Below are 17,607 nucleotides of genomic sequence, written 5' to 3' on the forward strand. Positions count from 1 at the left end.
ACTGTAAAAAAATGTCCAACCTTTTTTTACAAAAAATCATCTGGTTATATGATTTGTAATAAGACATATATATCTGGTCTTAGTCTCTGTTTCTGGCAAAAGCTCCTAAAACCCTTGTATTTCCTAAGTAATGAGAAGCATAATGGTGTCTTTTTTTTGTCATGTTAATGGTGACTTTTGGACCTCACCTTAGGAAGGGAGGTTGTTGCCAGGACAACCAACCATGTGATTAGAGATTGGAGCTTTCATTCTCACCCCTGACCTCCAGAGAGGGGAGAAGAAATAAGGGTTAAATCAGTCTCCAGTGTCTGATGGCTTATAAATCATACCTGTGCAGTACCATAAAAACCCAAAAGGGGGGAGTTCCCGTCGTGGTGCAGTGGTTAACGAATCCGACTAGGAACCATGAGGTTGCGGGTTCGGTCCCTGCCCTTGCTCAGTGGGTTAACGATCCGGCGTTGCCGTGAGCTGTGGTGTAGGTTGCAGACGCGGCTCAGATCCCGCGTTGCTGTGGCTCTGGCGTAGGCCGGTGGCTACAGCTCCGATTCAACCCCTAGCCTGGGAACCTCCATATGCCGCGGGAGCGGCCCAAGAAATAGCAACAACAACAACAAAAAAGACAAAAAGACAAAAAACAACAACAACAAAAAAAAAACCAAAAGGATGGGGTTTCAAGAGCTTCGATATTAGTGAATTCATGAGATTCAGAGGAGTGGTGCACTTGGAAAAGGCCTAGAAGCTTCACATCCCCCCACCCACGTACAGGCATTGGAATTGATATCAGCCTCCTAGCAGCTAACATAGCAGAATACCACCCACCAGGTGACCTGAACAACGCATTTATTTCTCACAATTCTGGAAGCAGGGAGGTCCAAGTTCAAGGTGCCAGCCCATTTGATTCCTGGCCAGACCTCTCTCCTAGCTTGCAGACATCTGCCATCTCATTGTGTCCTCACATGGCCTTTCCTTGGTACCTATGCAGAGAGAGAGATCCCTCTACCTCTTCTTATAAGGCCACTAATACCTCATGAAGGCCCCATCCTAATGACCTCCTCTAACCCTAATTGCCTCCTCAAAGGCTCCAGCTCCAAATACCATCTAAGGTCCAGCTCAGGCGGGAAGACGTGACCACTCTTCTCAGCCTGGATCCACTTCTGCCTAGCACAGCGCCTGATACTAGAAGGAGGGAGGGAAGGATAGATTGGTGGATGGATGGATGGATGGATGGATAGAGGGACAGATGGAAGGATGGATAATATAATAGCAACAAGATTTCTGTGAGTTCTCTTATACAGGTATCATGGTATATACACAAGCAAGCATTCCTCTAGGATGTGTACTTAATGGAATTGAACAGAAGTCCCCGTTGTGGCTCAGCAGTAATGAGCCCGACTAGCATCTGTGAGGATGCAGGTTTATTCCCTGGCCTTGCTCAGTGGGTTAAGGACCCAGTGTTGCAGTGAGCTATGGCATAGTTTGCGGACGTGGCTCAGATCCTGTGTTGCTGTGGCTGTGGCAGAGGCTTGCAGCTGCAGCTCAAATTTGACCCCTAGCCTGGGAACGTCCATATGCTGCAGGTGCAGCCCTAAAAAAGTAAAAAAAAAAAAAAAAAAAAAAATGGAATTGCTGGGTCATATGCCAGCTCTTCCAAGGTGTGAAAATAGCCCCACATCCTCAACACCTCTTGTTACTGACAAACCGTATAATGCTGGTCATTCTGGTGGGAGTTCAGTGTCATCTCATTGTGATAAATATTTTACATTACTCTCTGAACATAGCGGCTCATCTTTTGTGGTTTTGAGTGAGTCATATGTTTCCTCTCCTCTTATTCATGGTTCTTGCCTGTTTTTTTGTTTTCTCGGTTTTGTTTTTTGTTTTTTTTCCTCTACTTTATCTTTTCCTTTTTGGTATTTAGAAGTTACTTATATGCTGTATATCTGATCATTTTCTGTTTGTATATATTGCAAATATAATGTATAAAAATAAAGCCACATTGTGGCCTGTCTTCCCACTGCGTTTATAGTTTATTTTGGTGAACAGTTCATTTTTATGTAGCCACGTGTGTCCATCTTTCCCCTTGTGTTGTCTTCTCCTGTTAAATTAATCCTTTCTTGTCCTCAGATCCTGATGATACTTCTCTGTATGCTCTCCTAAAAGTTTTATAGCTTTATCTTTGGTGTTAAGGAGCTCCTTGTCTGTCACTGCATTAATATGACGCACTCCTCCTTACTGTAGCTCTGTAATAAATCTTGATATCTGGCAGGGCAAGTCCCCACCTTGTTCAGTTTTGTTAAGAATGTCTCAGCAATTCTCGGCCCTTACTATTTTACATAAATTTTATATCAGTTTGTAGAAGAAAAAAAATCCATTGGGATTTTGATTATATTTGCAGTGACTATAGATCAACGTGTGGAGAATTGTCATCTTTATAGTACTGAGTATTCCTGTCTAGAAACATGCTATCTCTCATTTGTCTTCTTTAATGTCTTTCAATGAAATTTATAATCATTACCTTTAAAATAATTTTCATGTCTTTGTTAAGATTTATTCCTTAATATTTTATTTCCTGGCTCCTAGTATGAATATTTTTAAATCATATTTTCTATGGAAATGAAATTAATTTTTATACATTGATTTTGTATCAAGCAACACAAATAAACTAACTTGTTAATTCTAGTAATTTATCTGTGTACTCGTTGGGGGTTGCTATGTACACAGTCATCATCTACAAATTTATGATAATTTTGTTTCTTCTTCTCAGTCTTTTTTTTAAATGAATTTCTTTTCTTTTCTTTCCTTTTTTTTTTTTTTTTTTTTTTTGGTCTGCACCCACAGCATATGGAAGTTGCCAGGCTAGGGTCAAACCAGAGCTTCAGCTGCCTGGCCTATGCCACAGCCACAGCCACAGCAATGTGGGATCCCAGCTGTGTCTTCGATCTACACACCACAGCTCATGGCAGCTCCAGATCCTTAACCCACTGAGTGCGGCCAGGGGTCGAACACACGTCTTCATGGATGCTACTCAGGTTCATTACCTCTGAGCCACGATGGGAACTCCCTTTTAATACATTTTGTTGCTATTTCTTATCTGAGCACACTAACTAGAACTGTCTGTGTAACGTCATATAAAGTGGTGATGACAAGTATCATTGTTTTGTCCCTAATCTTAAAGGGGGTGCTTTCAGCATTTTGTTATGTCGTATACTCTTCTGTGAGTTTCTGTGGATTCTCTCCATCTGATTAAAGAAGTTCCTTTCTACTCCTAATTTGTTAAGTGGATTTAGCACATATGGACATAACATTTTATTAAGAGCTTTCTCTAGTTCCATTCAGATAATTCTGTTTTTTTCCCTTAATGTGTTTAAGTTGTGAATATATTGTTTGATTTCTAATATTGAACCAACGCAGCATTACTGCGATAAGCCCACCAACATGAAATATTGTCTTTTTCATTATGTCCGCTGATTGTTTTGGTTTGCACATGTTTTATATAGCAAAGCACTGATGTATCTGTGTTTGCTGAGACTGGCCTTCAACGTTTTCCTTTCTGTACTGTCTTTGTCTGATCTTGCTCTGTGGTTTTGCTAGTGTCATAAAAAAGGTTAGGAAGTAATCCTTCTTGTTTATTCTCTGTAAGACTGAAATTTTCTGATCTTTGAAAGTTTGATTTAAGTCTCCTTTTGAACCATCTGGCTTGGTATTTTCTTTGTGGCAAAATTTTTATCTGTAATTTCTTTAATGTTCATAGGAATATTAAGGTTTTCTCTTCCTTAGTAAATTGTATTTTTCTAGGCATGTAACCATTTCACATAACTCTTCAAAGTGTTATGAAATTTACATTATTCTCTTACCTATTTAATCTCTGCAGAATCTATGGATATGTCCCTCATTACATTTCTCTTCACTTCTATTTCGTTTTCTGGCTTCTTTCCTTAATTAATCTTCCAAGAGATTTACAAAGAACTGTCTTATTAAACCAGGGATCCTCTTTATCATAGTTTGATTTCTGTTTTGATATTTTTTTCTTTTATGTTCATAATTTCCTTCTACTTTCTTTGGGTTTATTTTCTGTCGTTTGGCTAACTTAGGATGGGTGCTCTGCTTATTCATCTTGAGCCCTCTGTCTTTTTTCTGGCCACACCCACAGCACATGGAAGTTCCCAGGCTAGGGATCAAATGCACACCACAGCAGTGACCCGAGTCATAGCAGTGACAACGCTGGATCCTTAACCTGCTGAGCCACCAGGGAGCTCCCCTCTCTTTTTTAATGTAACACAAAGTTATAAATTCCCTTTTAAGTATAGTTTTACCTACATCTCAGAAGACTTAATGTGTAATATTTTCATTATAATTAAGTTCTAAGATATTTTTAATATCCATCATACTAGTTACATTTCTGTTATTAATTTCTTTTTTTTTTCTTTTTCTATTTTTTGGTCTTTTTAGGGCTGAACCCACAGCATATGGAGGTTTCCAAGGCTAGGGGTCAAGTCAGAGGTGTAGCCACTGATCTCCACCACCACAGCCACAGCAATGTGGGATCCGAGCTGCATCTGTGACCTGCATCACAGCTCAAGGCAACGCTGGAACCTTAACCCCCTGAGCAAGGCCAGGGATCGAACCTGCATCCTCATGGTTACTAATCAGATTTGTTTCTGCTGAGCCACGATGGGAACTCCTGTTATTAATTTCTAGCAGTTGCATTATGGTCAGAGAATGTGATGTACATAATAAGAAGTTTCTGAAATTTGTTGAATTTGGTCAGTTTTTATAACTGTTCTGTGCACATTGGAAAAGAATGTGTATTCTCAAACTATTGGGTATAATGTTCTGTACATGCCTATTTTATTTATTTATTTATTGTCTTTTTGCTATTTCTTGGGCCGCTTCCACGGCATATGGAGGTTCCCAGGCTAGGGATCTAATCAGAGCTGTAGCCACCAGCCTACGCCAGAGCCACAGCAACGCGGGATCCAAGCCGCATCTGCAACCTACACCGCAGTTCACGGCAATGCCAGATCGTCAACCCACTGAGCAAGGGCAGGGACCGAACCCGCAACCTCATGGTTCCTTGTCGGATTCGTTAACCACTGCGCCACGACGGGAACTCCTGTGCATGCCTATTGATCAAACTTTTTTTCTTCAAATTCACTATAACCTCACCACCATTTTTTTCTGCTTAATTTATCAATTACTGAGATAATTGTGTTAAAAATATTCCACTTTGATGGTGGCTTGTCAATTTCTCCTTGTAACTCTGTCACTTTTTGTTTCATGTATCTTAAGATTATATTATATAAGCATACAGAGTTTGACTTTTTATATCTTCCTGGAAAATAGAATCTTTTAGTCACACGTTAAAAAATCTTTCATCCCTAGCTATATTTCTTGGGTTAAAGTGTGTTTTGTTATATTAATATAATGAAACCAATTTCCTTTGTATGATATTTGCCTGGTATTTCTCATTTTACCCTCTGGCGTTCAGACTTTCTGTGCCTTTATATTAGAAGAGATCTTTATAATTGGCAGAGAACTGAGTGTTTTATCTACCTTAATATCTTTCTTTCAACTGGAGGGTTTTGTTCATTAATGTCTTTTGTGCTATATTTGAATTCATTTCTACCATTTTATTGTGTGCTTTCTTGCCTGCTTTTGGGTTGAATTTTTTTATGTTTTATTTTTCATTTTTCTTATCCATTTTTTTTTCCTTCTGCTAATTTGGATGTTGTCCTAAGTCTTCTGTTCTAATGGTTAATCACACCTAGTTTTAAGAGGAATAAGCTTATCAGTACTGTTACTCTTTTCACAACCAATACAGTGACTTTAGAATAGTTTCATCTCAACTATTTATCCATTGAATTATATTCTATCATTCCAAGTAATTTCAGCTGTTCTCTATTACTTATGTAAACTCCACAAATTATACTTTATTTTTATACACTCAAAGTTTATTTAAATTTACCTATGTGTTTACTGTCTTTGCTCATTCCATCTTTCTATGTTATAGACTTGCTTTCTGAAGTATAGCCACTGGAAGTTTCTTTAATAAGGTTCTATTGGTGGAACTCTCATTCCTCCTTGATTCGAACATGCATGTATTTTGCCCTCATTCTTTAAAAAAAAAAAAAAAAAAAAAAGATTTTGTGGAAGAGAGAATTCTAAGGTAATGTTTTTTCTTTTTCTTTTTAGAGCCACACCCATGGCATATAGAGGTTCCCAGACCAGGGTCGAATCAGAACTACAGCGGCTGGCCTACACCACAGCCACAGCAACACCGGATCCCTAACCTGCTGAGCGAAGCCAGGGATCAAACCTGCTTCCTCATGGATGTTAGTCAGATTTGTTTCCACTGAGCCATGATGGGAACTCCTAAGATAACATATTTTCTGTGAGTCTATTGAAAATATTATTCCATTATGGCTTGGCTTCATTTTTGGTGTTACATGGTCAGCTTAGATTTTGTTTTTTGTTTGTAATAGAAATCTGTCTTTGCTTTGCAGCTAATTTTAAGATTTCTTTTTATTTTTGGTAATCTTCAGTTTCATGTTGAAGTACCTATGTGAGGGTTTCTTTATAGTAATTCCACCTTGATTTTGTTGGGCTTCCTTGATCTTGTAGTTGGTGTCTTTCATTAGTTCAAGAAAATTCTTAACCAAGATTTCCTCGAAGACTGCTTCTTGCCCATTCTCTCTTATTACCTCCTCCGGACCTAGTATTACACTTATTACACTTAGACACTTTTCAGTGGCTTCCGTGTCTTTGAACAGTTTTCATAGTTTTCACTTTTTGGTTTTTCTGCATTGCAGTTGAATAACTTCTCCACTTGTATCATACAACAGTTTCTCTCTTTTAGCTTTGTCTAAATCTCCAGTTTAATCCATTCATTGAGCTTTAAATTTTAACTATACTTTCCATTTTTAGATTTATATATTTGGTTGCTTTATAATTTTGCTTACTCATTTTTCCACTTTCTTGTTCTTTGCTCAAATTCATTCTCTTTTATCTATTCACTTTCCAAGTTTTAGAATACATTTACCAGAAGATGATTTTAAGAAAACTTTTGATTTGTCAGCTTAAAAATGGTTTGTTTCTTTATGCCATAGATCAAAGTAACATAGAGGCATATGGAAAATTATGAGCTTCATTCTCCTAGAATTATCCAGTAATGGCATAGTATGATAACTTTAGCATTCCTGGAACACATAGTAAAAGCTTCTCTTCAGAAAGTAATGCCATAATTTTTATGTATCCACTTCAGTAAGCTTGGTCACTCCTTGGAATCCGTTATTCAATACAAATGTCCACATACTATCGCAGATTCTGAGCATATTTGGACAGCCTCTGAAATTGCCTCCATTCCTGACTCTGAGACAATGCTGAATTTATGCTTGAACTTAAAGGCAAGTTGGAGAGGGGTAAGGGCAGAGACCTGTTGGGAATGTAAGACTTATCTAGGCTTCTGAAGGGTGATTCCTAAAGAAATCTCTTCTGTACAAACTGATACATCATGCTTAAAAGGATGAAGCTGTTTTTCTATGTCAATCTTGAGTAGACGTCTGGGAAAATTCAGGGAAAGCACTTACTCCTGGTACCTGGGTCAGAAACAGTAAAGCCAGCCACCTAAACAAGAACCCTTTGTCCTTTTGACATATTAAATATTCTGTTTTATTTTATTTTTGGCCACCCTCCTGGCATGTGGAAGTTCCCAGGCCAGGAATCAAACCTGCACTGCAGTTGTGACCTGTGCCACAGCTGTGGCAATGCTGGATCCTTAACCTGCTGCACCAAAAGAGAACTTCCCAAATATTGCTATTTTAGATTCTGCATTTGAATTCCAATATCTAAAATCTTCACAGGTTTAATTTAGCTGTTTCTGCTGGCATCTATCTGCTCATGGTGACTTCTTTCCTTGTGTACTTTGTGACTCTTGATTATAAAATCATGTTCTTTGCAGTTTAATCCTTGGGGATTGGATTCTTCCTGCATTCCTCCAGAAAGGATCATCCCCAGACCACTTGTACTTCAGCTTACAGTAGTCCACCTACTGCACAGGTTACTACGGGCGAGTTTCCATGCTGCCCCTCAGTGGGCAGCGTATTTACTTCTTGTTCACCCTCACAGAGTTGCAGCTTCATGTGCAGCCTCCTGTTAGCCTCCTCACCTTGTGCGCGCCCTCAGCTTAACCACCTGTCCTCCTCCACATCTCATAAAACATCAAAGTAGAAGCCCAAGGGCTCCAGGGTTCAGTGGAAACTATCCTGTGAAACCCAGCCTTGAATCTTGCTTACCTCTCAGGGTTCTTGCTATCAGTACCTTTTCGGCCTCTGGAGATTCCATGATTTCACACCACCTTAGTGATACATTTTTAAATGATTTTGAAATATTCTGCTGAAGTATTTTTGTTGTCTTAGCAGAAGAGTCATTTGTATTATCATATACATCATACACCTCGAAACAGAAGTCCTCATTCTCCAGCTTACCCTCCAGTCAGGCTTTTTTTTTTTTGCATTTTTTTTTTCCCACTGTACAGCAAGGGGGTCAGGTTATCCTTACATGTATACATTACAATTACATTTTTCCCCCAGCCTTTCTTCTGTTGCAACATGAGTATCTAGACAAAGTTCTCAATGCTATTCAGCGGGATCTCCTTGTAAATCTATTCTAAGTTGTGTCTGATAAGCCCAAGCTCCCGATCCCTCCCACTCCCTCCCCCTCCCATCAGGCAGCCACAAGTCTCTTCTCCAAGTCCATGATTTTCTTTTCTGAGGAGATGTTCATTTGTGCTGGATATTAGATTCCAGTTATAAGTGATATCATATGGTATTTGTCTTTGTCTTTCTGGCTCATTTCACTCAGTATGAGATTCTCTAGCTCCATCCATGTTGCTGCAAATGGCATTATGTCATTCTTTTTTATGGCTGAGTAGTATTCCATTGTGTATATATACCACATCTTCTGAATCCAATCCTCTGTCGATGGACATTTGGGTTGTTTCCATGTCTTGGCTATTGTGAATAGTGCTGCAATGAACATGCGGGTGCACGTGTCTCTTTTAAGTAGAGTTTTGTCTGGATAGATGCCCAAGAGTGGGATTGCAGGGTCATATGGAAGTTCTATGTGTAGATTTCTAAGGTACCTCCAAACTGTTCTCCATAGTGGCTGTACCAGTTTCCATTCCCACCAACAGTGTAGGAGGGTTCCCTTTTCTCCACAGCCCCTCCAGCACTTGTTATTTGTGGATTTATTAATGATGGCCATTCTGACTGGTGTGAGGTGATATCTCATGGTAGTTTTGATTTGCATTTCTCTTATAATCAGCGATGTTGAGCATTTTTCATGTGTTTGTTGGCCATCTGTGTATCTTCTTTGGAGAAATGTCTATTCAGATCTTTTGCCCATTTTTCCATTGATTGATTGGCTTTTTTGCTGTTGGGTTGTATAAGTTGTTTATATATTCTAGAGATTAAGCCCTTGTCGGTTGCATCATTTGAAACTATTTTCTCCCATTCTGTAAGTTGTCTTTTTGTTTTCTTTTGGGTTTCCTTTGCTGTGCAAGAGCTTTTCAGTTTGATTAGGTCCCATGGGTTTATTTTTGTTCTAATTTCTATTGTTTTGGGAGACCTCCAGTCAGGCTTTTATTAGACTGCTCCACTGAAACCAGTGTGGTCAAGGTCACCAATTAGTTTTCAAATGGCTGCATCCAGTGGTGACTATCAGGCATCTTCTTACTTGTACCTGTCAACAGTATTTGGCACAGCTGATCACTCCTTCCCACACAATTTCTTTATCTTACTCTCATGATTTCCTCCTTCTTGGTCTCCTTGGCTGGGCTCATCTTCTCTAGCATTAATATGTTAGAATTCCTAAAACCTCAATCCTAGAATTTCATTTCTATCCGCAGTCATATTCCAGATGACATTTAATCTAACTTTTTTTTTTTTGTCTTTTGTCTTTTTAGGGCTGCACCCACAGCTTATGGAGGTTCCCAGACTAGGAGTCTAGTTGGAGCTGTAGCTGCCAGCCTATACCACAGTCACAGCATCTTCAGATCTGAGCCATGTCTGTGACCTACACCACAGCTCATGACAATACCAGATCCTTAACCCACTGAGCGAAGCCAGGGATTGAACCCGCAACCTCATGGTTCTTAGATTCATTTCCACTGTGCCACAATGCCAACTGCCTAATAAGTATCTCCCTTTGGTGTCTAGTGTCTGTGATGCAGCTCACGCCTAACACATGTAAAACTTACTCCTCTCTCTCAAAAAAACCCCCGGTCTGCCCCAGTTCTTCCCCATCTCTTTAAGGGGTATCGTCATTTACCCCACTGCCAGGAGTCCTTATTGATTTCTCTTATTCCCCCACACCTCTCTCCCAACCCACCAGTGGATTTTATTGGCTGTCCATGCAACACTGTCTGAATCTGACCACTCCTCACATCCACCATCTGGGTGAAAGCCAGTATCTTCTGTCACCTGGAAAAACCATCATAGACCCCAAGTGCCACCCAGCCTCTCTTCTTGTCTCCCTACCTGTGCCACCAGCACCATAACCATCACCCGCACCACCTCCAGCTGAAATGTGTTCCCCTCCAGCCACAGATACTTCTGAAAATAAATCAAATTTGTTCCCTTCTCCTACTTAGAATTCTCCCACTTGGAATAAAATCTAAACTTCTTATCACGGCCAGTAAGGCCATCTAGCGTCTGGCCCCTTCTTTGGCCTCTTATCCCTCCATGCTTCCTCCTGTTCCTCTAATGTTCCACCCCGACTTTTCCCTTATCCTCAAACAAATCAGACCGAATCCAACCTCCAGCCTCAGTGCTTTTACCCGTGCTGCTCCCTCTGCCTGGAAAGCCCCTCTCTTGTTTCTTTCTGTGACTCACTCCTTCATCTCGTTTACACTTCTGCTCAAACATCACCTCAGTAGAAAGGCCTTCACTGACCGCCCCATGTAAAACAGACCTGGCTCACTGCCATTGTCTCATACTGCTCATCACCATGTGAAACTGTGCAATTTATCAGCTCATCAATCTGTTTCCTATTTTTTTCCCACTAGCATGTAAGTTTTATCAGGACCAAGCCTTTGTTTATCTTATTTATTATTCCATCCTCAAAACCTGGGAGCTTGCTGGGGCCCATAATAATTGCCTGGTAAACATTTTTGAATTAAAGAATGAATCTCCTTTAATTCTCACAATAACCAGTGAGCAAGAAATGATGTTTGCAGTTTTATAGATGAGGAAACTGAGGCTCGGAGATGTTAAATGGCTAACATGTAACCATATCTTTGTAGACACAGTTAAACCCAAATGCCTGTGAGCTTAGAGACCATGGTATTTATTTCCAGTTTTTAAAAAATAATTTCAGACTAGAAGAATAATGTATAATAAATACACCTTGACATTATTTCACTTTGACTTTCAGACTTCCCAAAAAAGTTGTAAAAATACCATACAGAATTGTCTTTTACCTTCTGTCAGTTGTCCCGAGTGATAACATCCTGTATAACCGTGATACATTTATAAAAACGAGGAAGTTAATATTGACGTAGAAGTGGTAACTCATCTACAAACTTAGGCGCATTTCACCGATGGGCCCAATAATGTGTCCTGGGCCCTGAATCTCTGTCGTGGAGGGTCAGTCTTTGTCTTTTGTGACTTTGACACTTCCAAAGGGAATCATATCTAATCATCAGGATATGGGGATTTTTCCACAATAATATCATCAGGATGTGGAGGGTTGTCCACAATAATAGCTATTAGTCTTGGGGAAACATGCAGATCTTCCTTTGAGGAGTACGAGGAGAGTAGCTCCTCACATTCTGCCTGTTTTGCTCAGCTTGTCCGACCTTGAAGCATTTATAAAAGACAGTGAGAGTGGTTTGCTCAAGAAAGTGGAAAAAGGAGATTTCAAAGGCCTGGTTGAGATCATGGGACACCTCATGGCTCTTAAAGAACGGCAGAGCAACACTGATGAGATGTTTGAGCCTTTAAAGCAAACTATTGAACTGCTGAAGACCTATGACCAGGAACTGCCAGAAACAGTGTTTAAGCAGCTGGAGGTCAGTGCGAAGTTTATGTTTTCTTTCTTTTATCTTTTTTTTTTTTTTGCTTGTTAGGGCTGCACATGCAGCATATAGAGATTCCCAGGCTAGGAGTTCAATCAGAGCTACAGCTGCCAGCCTACAGCATAGTCACAGCAACACCAGATCCTTAACCCACTGAGTGAGTCCAGGGATTGAACCCGCAACCTCATGGTTCCCAGTTGGAGTCGTTTCCACTGCACCATGATGAGAACTCCAAGTTTATGTTTTCTTAATAGGAGAAATGAAGTTTGGGAATTTCAGAGTAGGCTGAGGTGGGTTTGGATTAAATGAAAAACAGGGCTTGGAGATCCATGTTTTGGAACTGTATGTGTCACATATGCATAATGTGTTCCACTTCCTGGAAACTCAGTAAACGGGAATACTGTAACACTGGAGAAATGTGGGAGAACTGATTTGGATGAGATGTTTGGGGTCTTTTCCCAGATTTAAGAATAAACCATATTTTTGATTCGGAGAACAAAAAGCAGGTCTGAGGAATGTTCAGATGGTCTAAGAGGAGATGTGGGGCATCAGAGAAGATGCCCAGGCACTCTTGGAAAACACAGCGAGGACAAACGTTGCTGGCTAGAGGTTGAGGGCAAGTTTAGTGTGGAGTCAGATGCAGGTGGAAGTGGAGAGTGGGCAGCCAGGGAGCCGAGCAAGGGTGGAGCAAGCGAAGCCGGACACCCCAGCCTGGCGTTGGTGGAGATGAAGACATCCCTGTGCATCCAGCCTCAGGACCGTGGCTGGTGGAGAGGAACACGGTGCAGGTCTGACCACCGGGCTCTCCTTTGCAGGAGCTGCCTGAGAAATGGAGCAACATAAAGAAGATGGCCGTTACCGTGAGGCAGCAGGTGGCCCCCCTGCAGGCGAATGAAGTGACCCTTCTCCGCCAGAGATGCTCGGCCTTTGATGTGGAGCAGCAGCAGTTCTGGGAGAGATTTCGCAGAGAAGCTCCCTTCAGGTAGGGACACAAGTGACCAGCACTGCCTCCTGCCCTTTAAACATGGCAAGTTTTGTTTTTTTTTAACAGCTTTGTGCTATTACTTTATTTCCTGCTATTGTTTTATTTCCTTTATGCTATTACTTTATTATTTTGATTTCCTTATTTGTTTTCAGAGTTATCATTTTATGGATTATATTCCATGTGCTGTACATTACATCCCTGAGACTTACTTATTTTTTTTATATATCCTTCAGTGATTTCCTGAAAGGGGGGCAGTGAGTTGGTTATACTCCAAACCTTATATGCATTGCTTCTGGATTGGGGGGGTACTTATTTTCCTTGAATGTTACAAATAGCACTTTTCAATGTATATAACACATCTCTGACATCCAGATACATGCACCAAAGGCTGGAGGTGGTCTTGGTTTCTAGCAAGAAAGACTAACAGCTATATCTATTTATAGTGTTTCTGTCTCCCCTTATGTTTTTAATTTTTATTTATTTTTTAAAGCATTAGGATCACATTTTTTCCCTTCTTTTTAAATTTTTAAAATAATTTTAAAAGGTTACTTTCTATTTACAGTTATTACTCTCCCTTCAATCCAGCTCTGGGTTTGCTTGTTTCCTGGGCTTCCTGCTGGGTCTCCTCTATAGTTTTGGTCAGCCAAGCTTGGAAGTCCTCAGACTGACAAATGCCCTCTGTAAGGAGTAAGGGAACTTTTTATTTTCAAGGGTTACTTACCCACAGAAATTTGACATTGGGACATATATGGTAAAGCAACAGACAAAGCAGGAAAAAAAATCACAACTTTGTCAGAAGGAAATACAACATAATGAATAAGTATGTAGACTCTGCATTTAGCAAGCCCTGTGTCTAATCTCAGGTCTACTACTCATTGTCTGGTCAGGGCAATCACTTACTATCTCTGTGCCTCAGTTTCCTTATCTATAAAATGGGAGTAATAATAGCATCCACCTCAGGTTGTTGATAGGATTAAATTAACAAATCTTTGCAAGTTTTCAGCATAGCACCCAATACCCACCAGCCATCCTGGTTTACCTGGTCTCAAGTTAGCACTGAAAAGTCACACATCTAGGGAAGCCCCTCTGTTTCAGGCAAACTGAGATGCTTGGTCCCCCAGCCTAGCACACAGTAAGGGTCTACATATTCTTATTCATTCATCAAACATTTACGAGACAGTACTCTCTCCCAAGCATCATAGTTGCGCCTAGAGAGACCAAGATGAGTCTGTCAAGAGGCAGAGAAGGACAGATGCATGAACTGTGCTTAGATGAACATACAGCATAGGGCTCTAAAATAGGGTGCTGCTCTTTGAGCTGCACATTAAAATCACCTGGGGGGCTTTTAAAACCTCCACTGTCCAGTCTGTCCTACAACCCAACTAAATCAGACTCTGGGGGATGAGACTGGGCATCAGTAGTTTGCAGCGCTTCTCAGGTGACTCCAGTGTTTGGCCAAGGTAGAGACTGCTGCTCTAAGGGAAGCAACTGGTTCACTTTTAAGAATCCTGCCAGGGCATATAACACCAAATGAGTCTGTGTTCTTTTAGAATAATTGCTCTTAGACATCTGAGACTGGATGTATGGACCAACACTTGTTTGCTGATGTGTTTCTGGTAAGCGTGTTGGAAATCCAGTGTCCCTCCTACATAGTTACATCATGGGTGTGTATTGATCAGCTCGTGTTGTCTTTTTCATGTGATAGCTGCATTGCTTTTTGTTTCTTAGCACTTGTATCTGTTGGCTGTGAGAACACTGCTACCCTTAGCTGGGTTTTCCAAATTCGCATCTGTTAATTTGACATGCAGATGAGTTTTTGCAAGAGAATACTTTGAAAAGAACTGCTCCCAGCGGTGTAGAAAGCCATACACTACTGCAATTTTGATGTATTTCTCCTCTTGTCAGGAAAACTATCAAGACTAGGACAGAATATGGATTTAATTCTAAAGGGAATCTTCGTGGGTGTCAATGCATGGATTTGTTTCTTAGCTTCGTGTGCGTGGATGTATGTGTTTAAAATGTTTAGACACTGTGTGTGGCAAATGAGTTTAGCTCTGGTTCCTTCATTTTTAGATCACCCACAAATTTCTAAAATGCAGACCCTGGTGCAGCCTCTATGATGGCGAGGTTCTATTCTTGACTGGATTACAAGTGAAGCTCACATTGATCTTGTCTTCGTGGGGCCAGGAAAGGAAAGATCTTATGTCTCATTTGTCCCTTGCAGTCTGACAGGTGCAGGGGGAAGTCAGGTTTCTGGGGGTGCGGTTCTTTCTTCACGTTAGAGTTGAGTTTTTCATCCTCTTTCAATTTTTTTTTTTTTTTTCTTTTTAGGGCCACACCCGTGGCATAGAAAGTTCCCAGGCTAGAGGCCAGATCAGAGCTACAGCTGCCAGCCTACACCACAGCCACAGCCGTGCTGGATTTGAGCCACGTCTGCAACCAACACCACAGCTCATGGCAACGCCCGATCCTTAACCCACTGATCGAGGCCAGGGATCAAACCTGCGTCTTTCCACTGAGCCATGACAGGAACTCCTCCTCTTTCAATTCTTAACTTGAAGGTGTTTCCGCACATTCCTAGCCGAGCCTTCTTCACTTCATCTTAACCTGCTAAACCAGCACACCCAGATTCAAGGCCCTCTGGCAACTCTTAACAACGGAGACTCATTCTCCCATTTGAGTGACCAGGATGCTTCAGGTTTCTAATGCCTTTCTCTTGTTGTCTCTCTTCCCTGGGGCACGGGCTTCCTTATCCTAAGGAATGATGCCACATAGCCCAGTCTCCTTATCCGCATCAAGGCCAAGGTGATCCAAGGGTTTCTCAGTCAAGGTGTTTGATCCCCATCACCTCTAGCTCGATGGAGTCATTGGTGTTCCAGCCGGCAACCAGCTTCTGAGAGTGGTGAGAAGAACCTTCTTGAAGACATGCTCCCCTTGGGGGCTGTCCTCCATGACAAGCAGTGGCGGCAAGGCTTTCCAATTAGCCCAGTGCAGCCAACAGGAGGAAAGAAGGGCCTTCCTCTTGCTCATGCACTGTCTGTTGTCCTTTCAAAAGCTGGAGAAAAGAGCAGTATTCGTCATTCAATCTCCCAGGGACGTATCAGTATCCTCAGACACATCATTAATTTGTTAATCTGACTCAGTCACATGATTCAGGCTTCCACAGAGCAGAGAGGTTGTGGTCGCAACAGTGGAGTCAGCAAAAAATGATGTAAGTGCTAGGATTTTCAGATGATACACGTTTCCTGACATTAAGGACTTAGAGCCTCGGAGACAGCTTCAAAAATGAGTAACTAGACATGTCCATCACTGCCAACTTTGACCCACATTGAAGAGGCAGCACACTGCAGGAGCTGATGCCTCAGCCAGTAGGCAAGTGAGAATTAGCCATTTGGAAGAGAGGAGTGGAGAGCGAGGCTCTTCCAAACAAAGGAAGCAGAGACACAGAAGGATGAAAACGGAACAGGCAGCTGGAGGGCTGCATGTGGGTGTAGCCATGATGCAGGAGGTGGGGGGTGAGAACAGGTCCAGGTGGCCAGGCTTTGACCATGAATGAGCACAGAGGAGTCCAAGCCTGAGAATGACACACACTATGTAAACACCTTTCTCCTGGCTGCAGAGAAGGGTGGAGTGAGATGGACTCAAGGTGGAGGCTGCACGGGAGGGTGATTGCCACAGCCCGGCTGAGACATGGGGAGCCTGTGGAGGGGAGGATGGGTCTGAGGGAGGCTTCAGCTGGGAGAGTGGGGGTGTTGAGCGAATATGGGAGGTGGGCCGGGAGAGGGCAGCACACTTCTGCTCTTCTGTCTGGACAGGTAAGAGGAAGGGGTCTGTCCCGCTGCACCTGAGATGGCCCACAGGTTGAGAAGACCTGAAAGGTCCCCAGCTCAGAGGGGACATGCTGAGTTTTATGGTACCTGTTCAGTATCAAGCAGAGGCGTGTCACTATCCCTCGGGCCTATAGGTGTGGTGCTGAGGTTGACATTCAGCAGCCTCTTGCTTCCCAAGGATTCATTCAGGTCACTTGTTCCCCTCTTTCCCCTTCCCCATGTCTAGGTCAGGCCCAAATCCTTACTTTTTCCAAAATCATGCACATGGGCACCGTATTTCCATTTCTCTTAATTATACTTTTATTCATCCAGACTTTCTAGGCATTTCTCTTTCAGATTAAAATACTTTTGCATCATAATTTCAGTTTCAAAGACGAACTACACCCTTTGCCCTCCTATTACTTTCTTGTTCTCATGCTGTATTGTTCCCCCAGGCTTTGGAGAACTGCTTCAAGTTTATGAGGCACATTAATCAGGTCTATGAATATCCTGACAGTTTGCACTAGAGCTTTGAAACAGGAACAGGGTTCCCTTCTCTCCCGTCTAGAGGTTCCTTCCGCTGCTTAGGTCAAATTAACTTTTATGTGTGCTCAGCTGTAGGAAATGAACGTCCACAAATTTAAACTATAAACAAAAATTATGCCACAGGGCAAATGAAGTTTGGAATAAGTTTGACACATGATCACCTCTTACAAGTATTTGAGAAACCAATATTGATTCAA

General features: G+C 41.6%; 1 protein-coding gene across 4 annotated transcripts in view; it reads left to right on the top strand.

Moving 5' to 3' along the window:
- DNAH9 (dynein axonemal heavy chain 9) overlaps nt 1-17,607 on the top strand; it is a 317,109-nt gene that overhangs the window by 60,881 nt on the left and 238,621 nt on the right. For all 4 annotated transcript variants that reach the window (XM_047757317.1, XM_047757315.1, XM_047757318.1 and 1 more), the window contains exons 18-19: nt 11,842-12,064; nt 12,886-13,052. In XM_047757317.1, coding sequence (XP_047613273.1) covers nt 11,842-12,064; nt 12,886-13,052 — 390 coding nt within the window. The remainder of the gene's footprint in view (nt 1-11,841; nt 12,065-12,885; nt 13,053-17,607) is intronic.

This window comes from Phacochoerus africanus, chromosome 14 (genome assembly GCF_016906955.1).
Source record: "Phacochoerus africanus isolate WHEZ1 chromosome 14, ROS_Pafr_v1, whole genome shotgun sequence".
Taxonomy (NCBI): domain Eukaryota; kingdom Metazoa; phylum Chordata; class Mammalia; order Artiodactyla; family Suidae; genus Phacochoerus; species Phacochoerus africanus.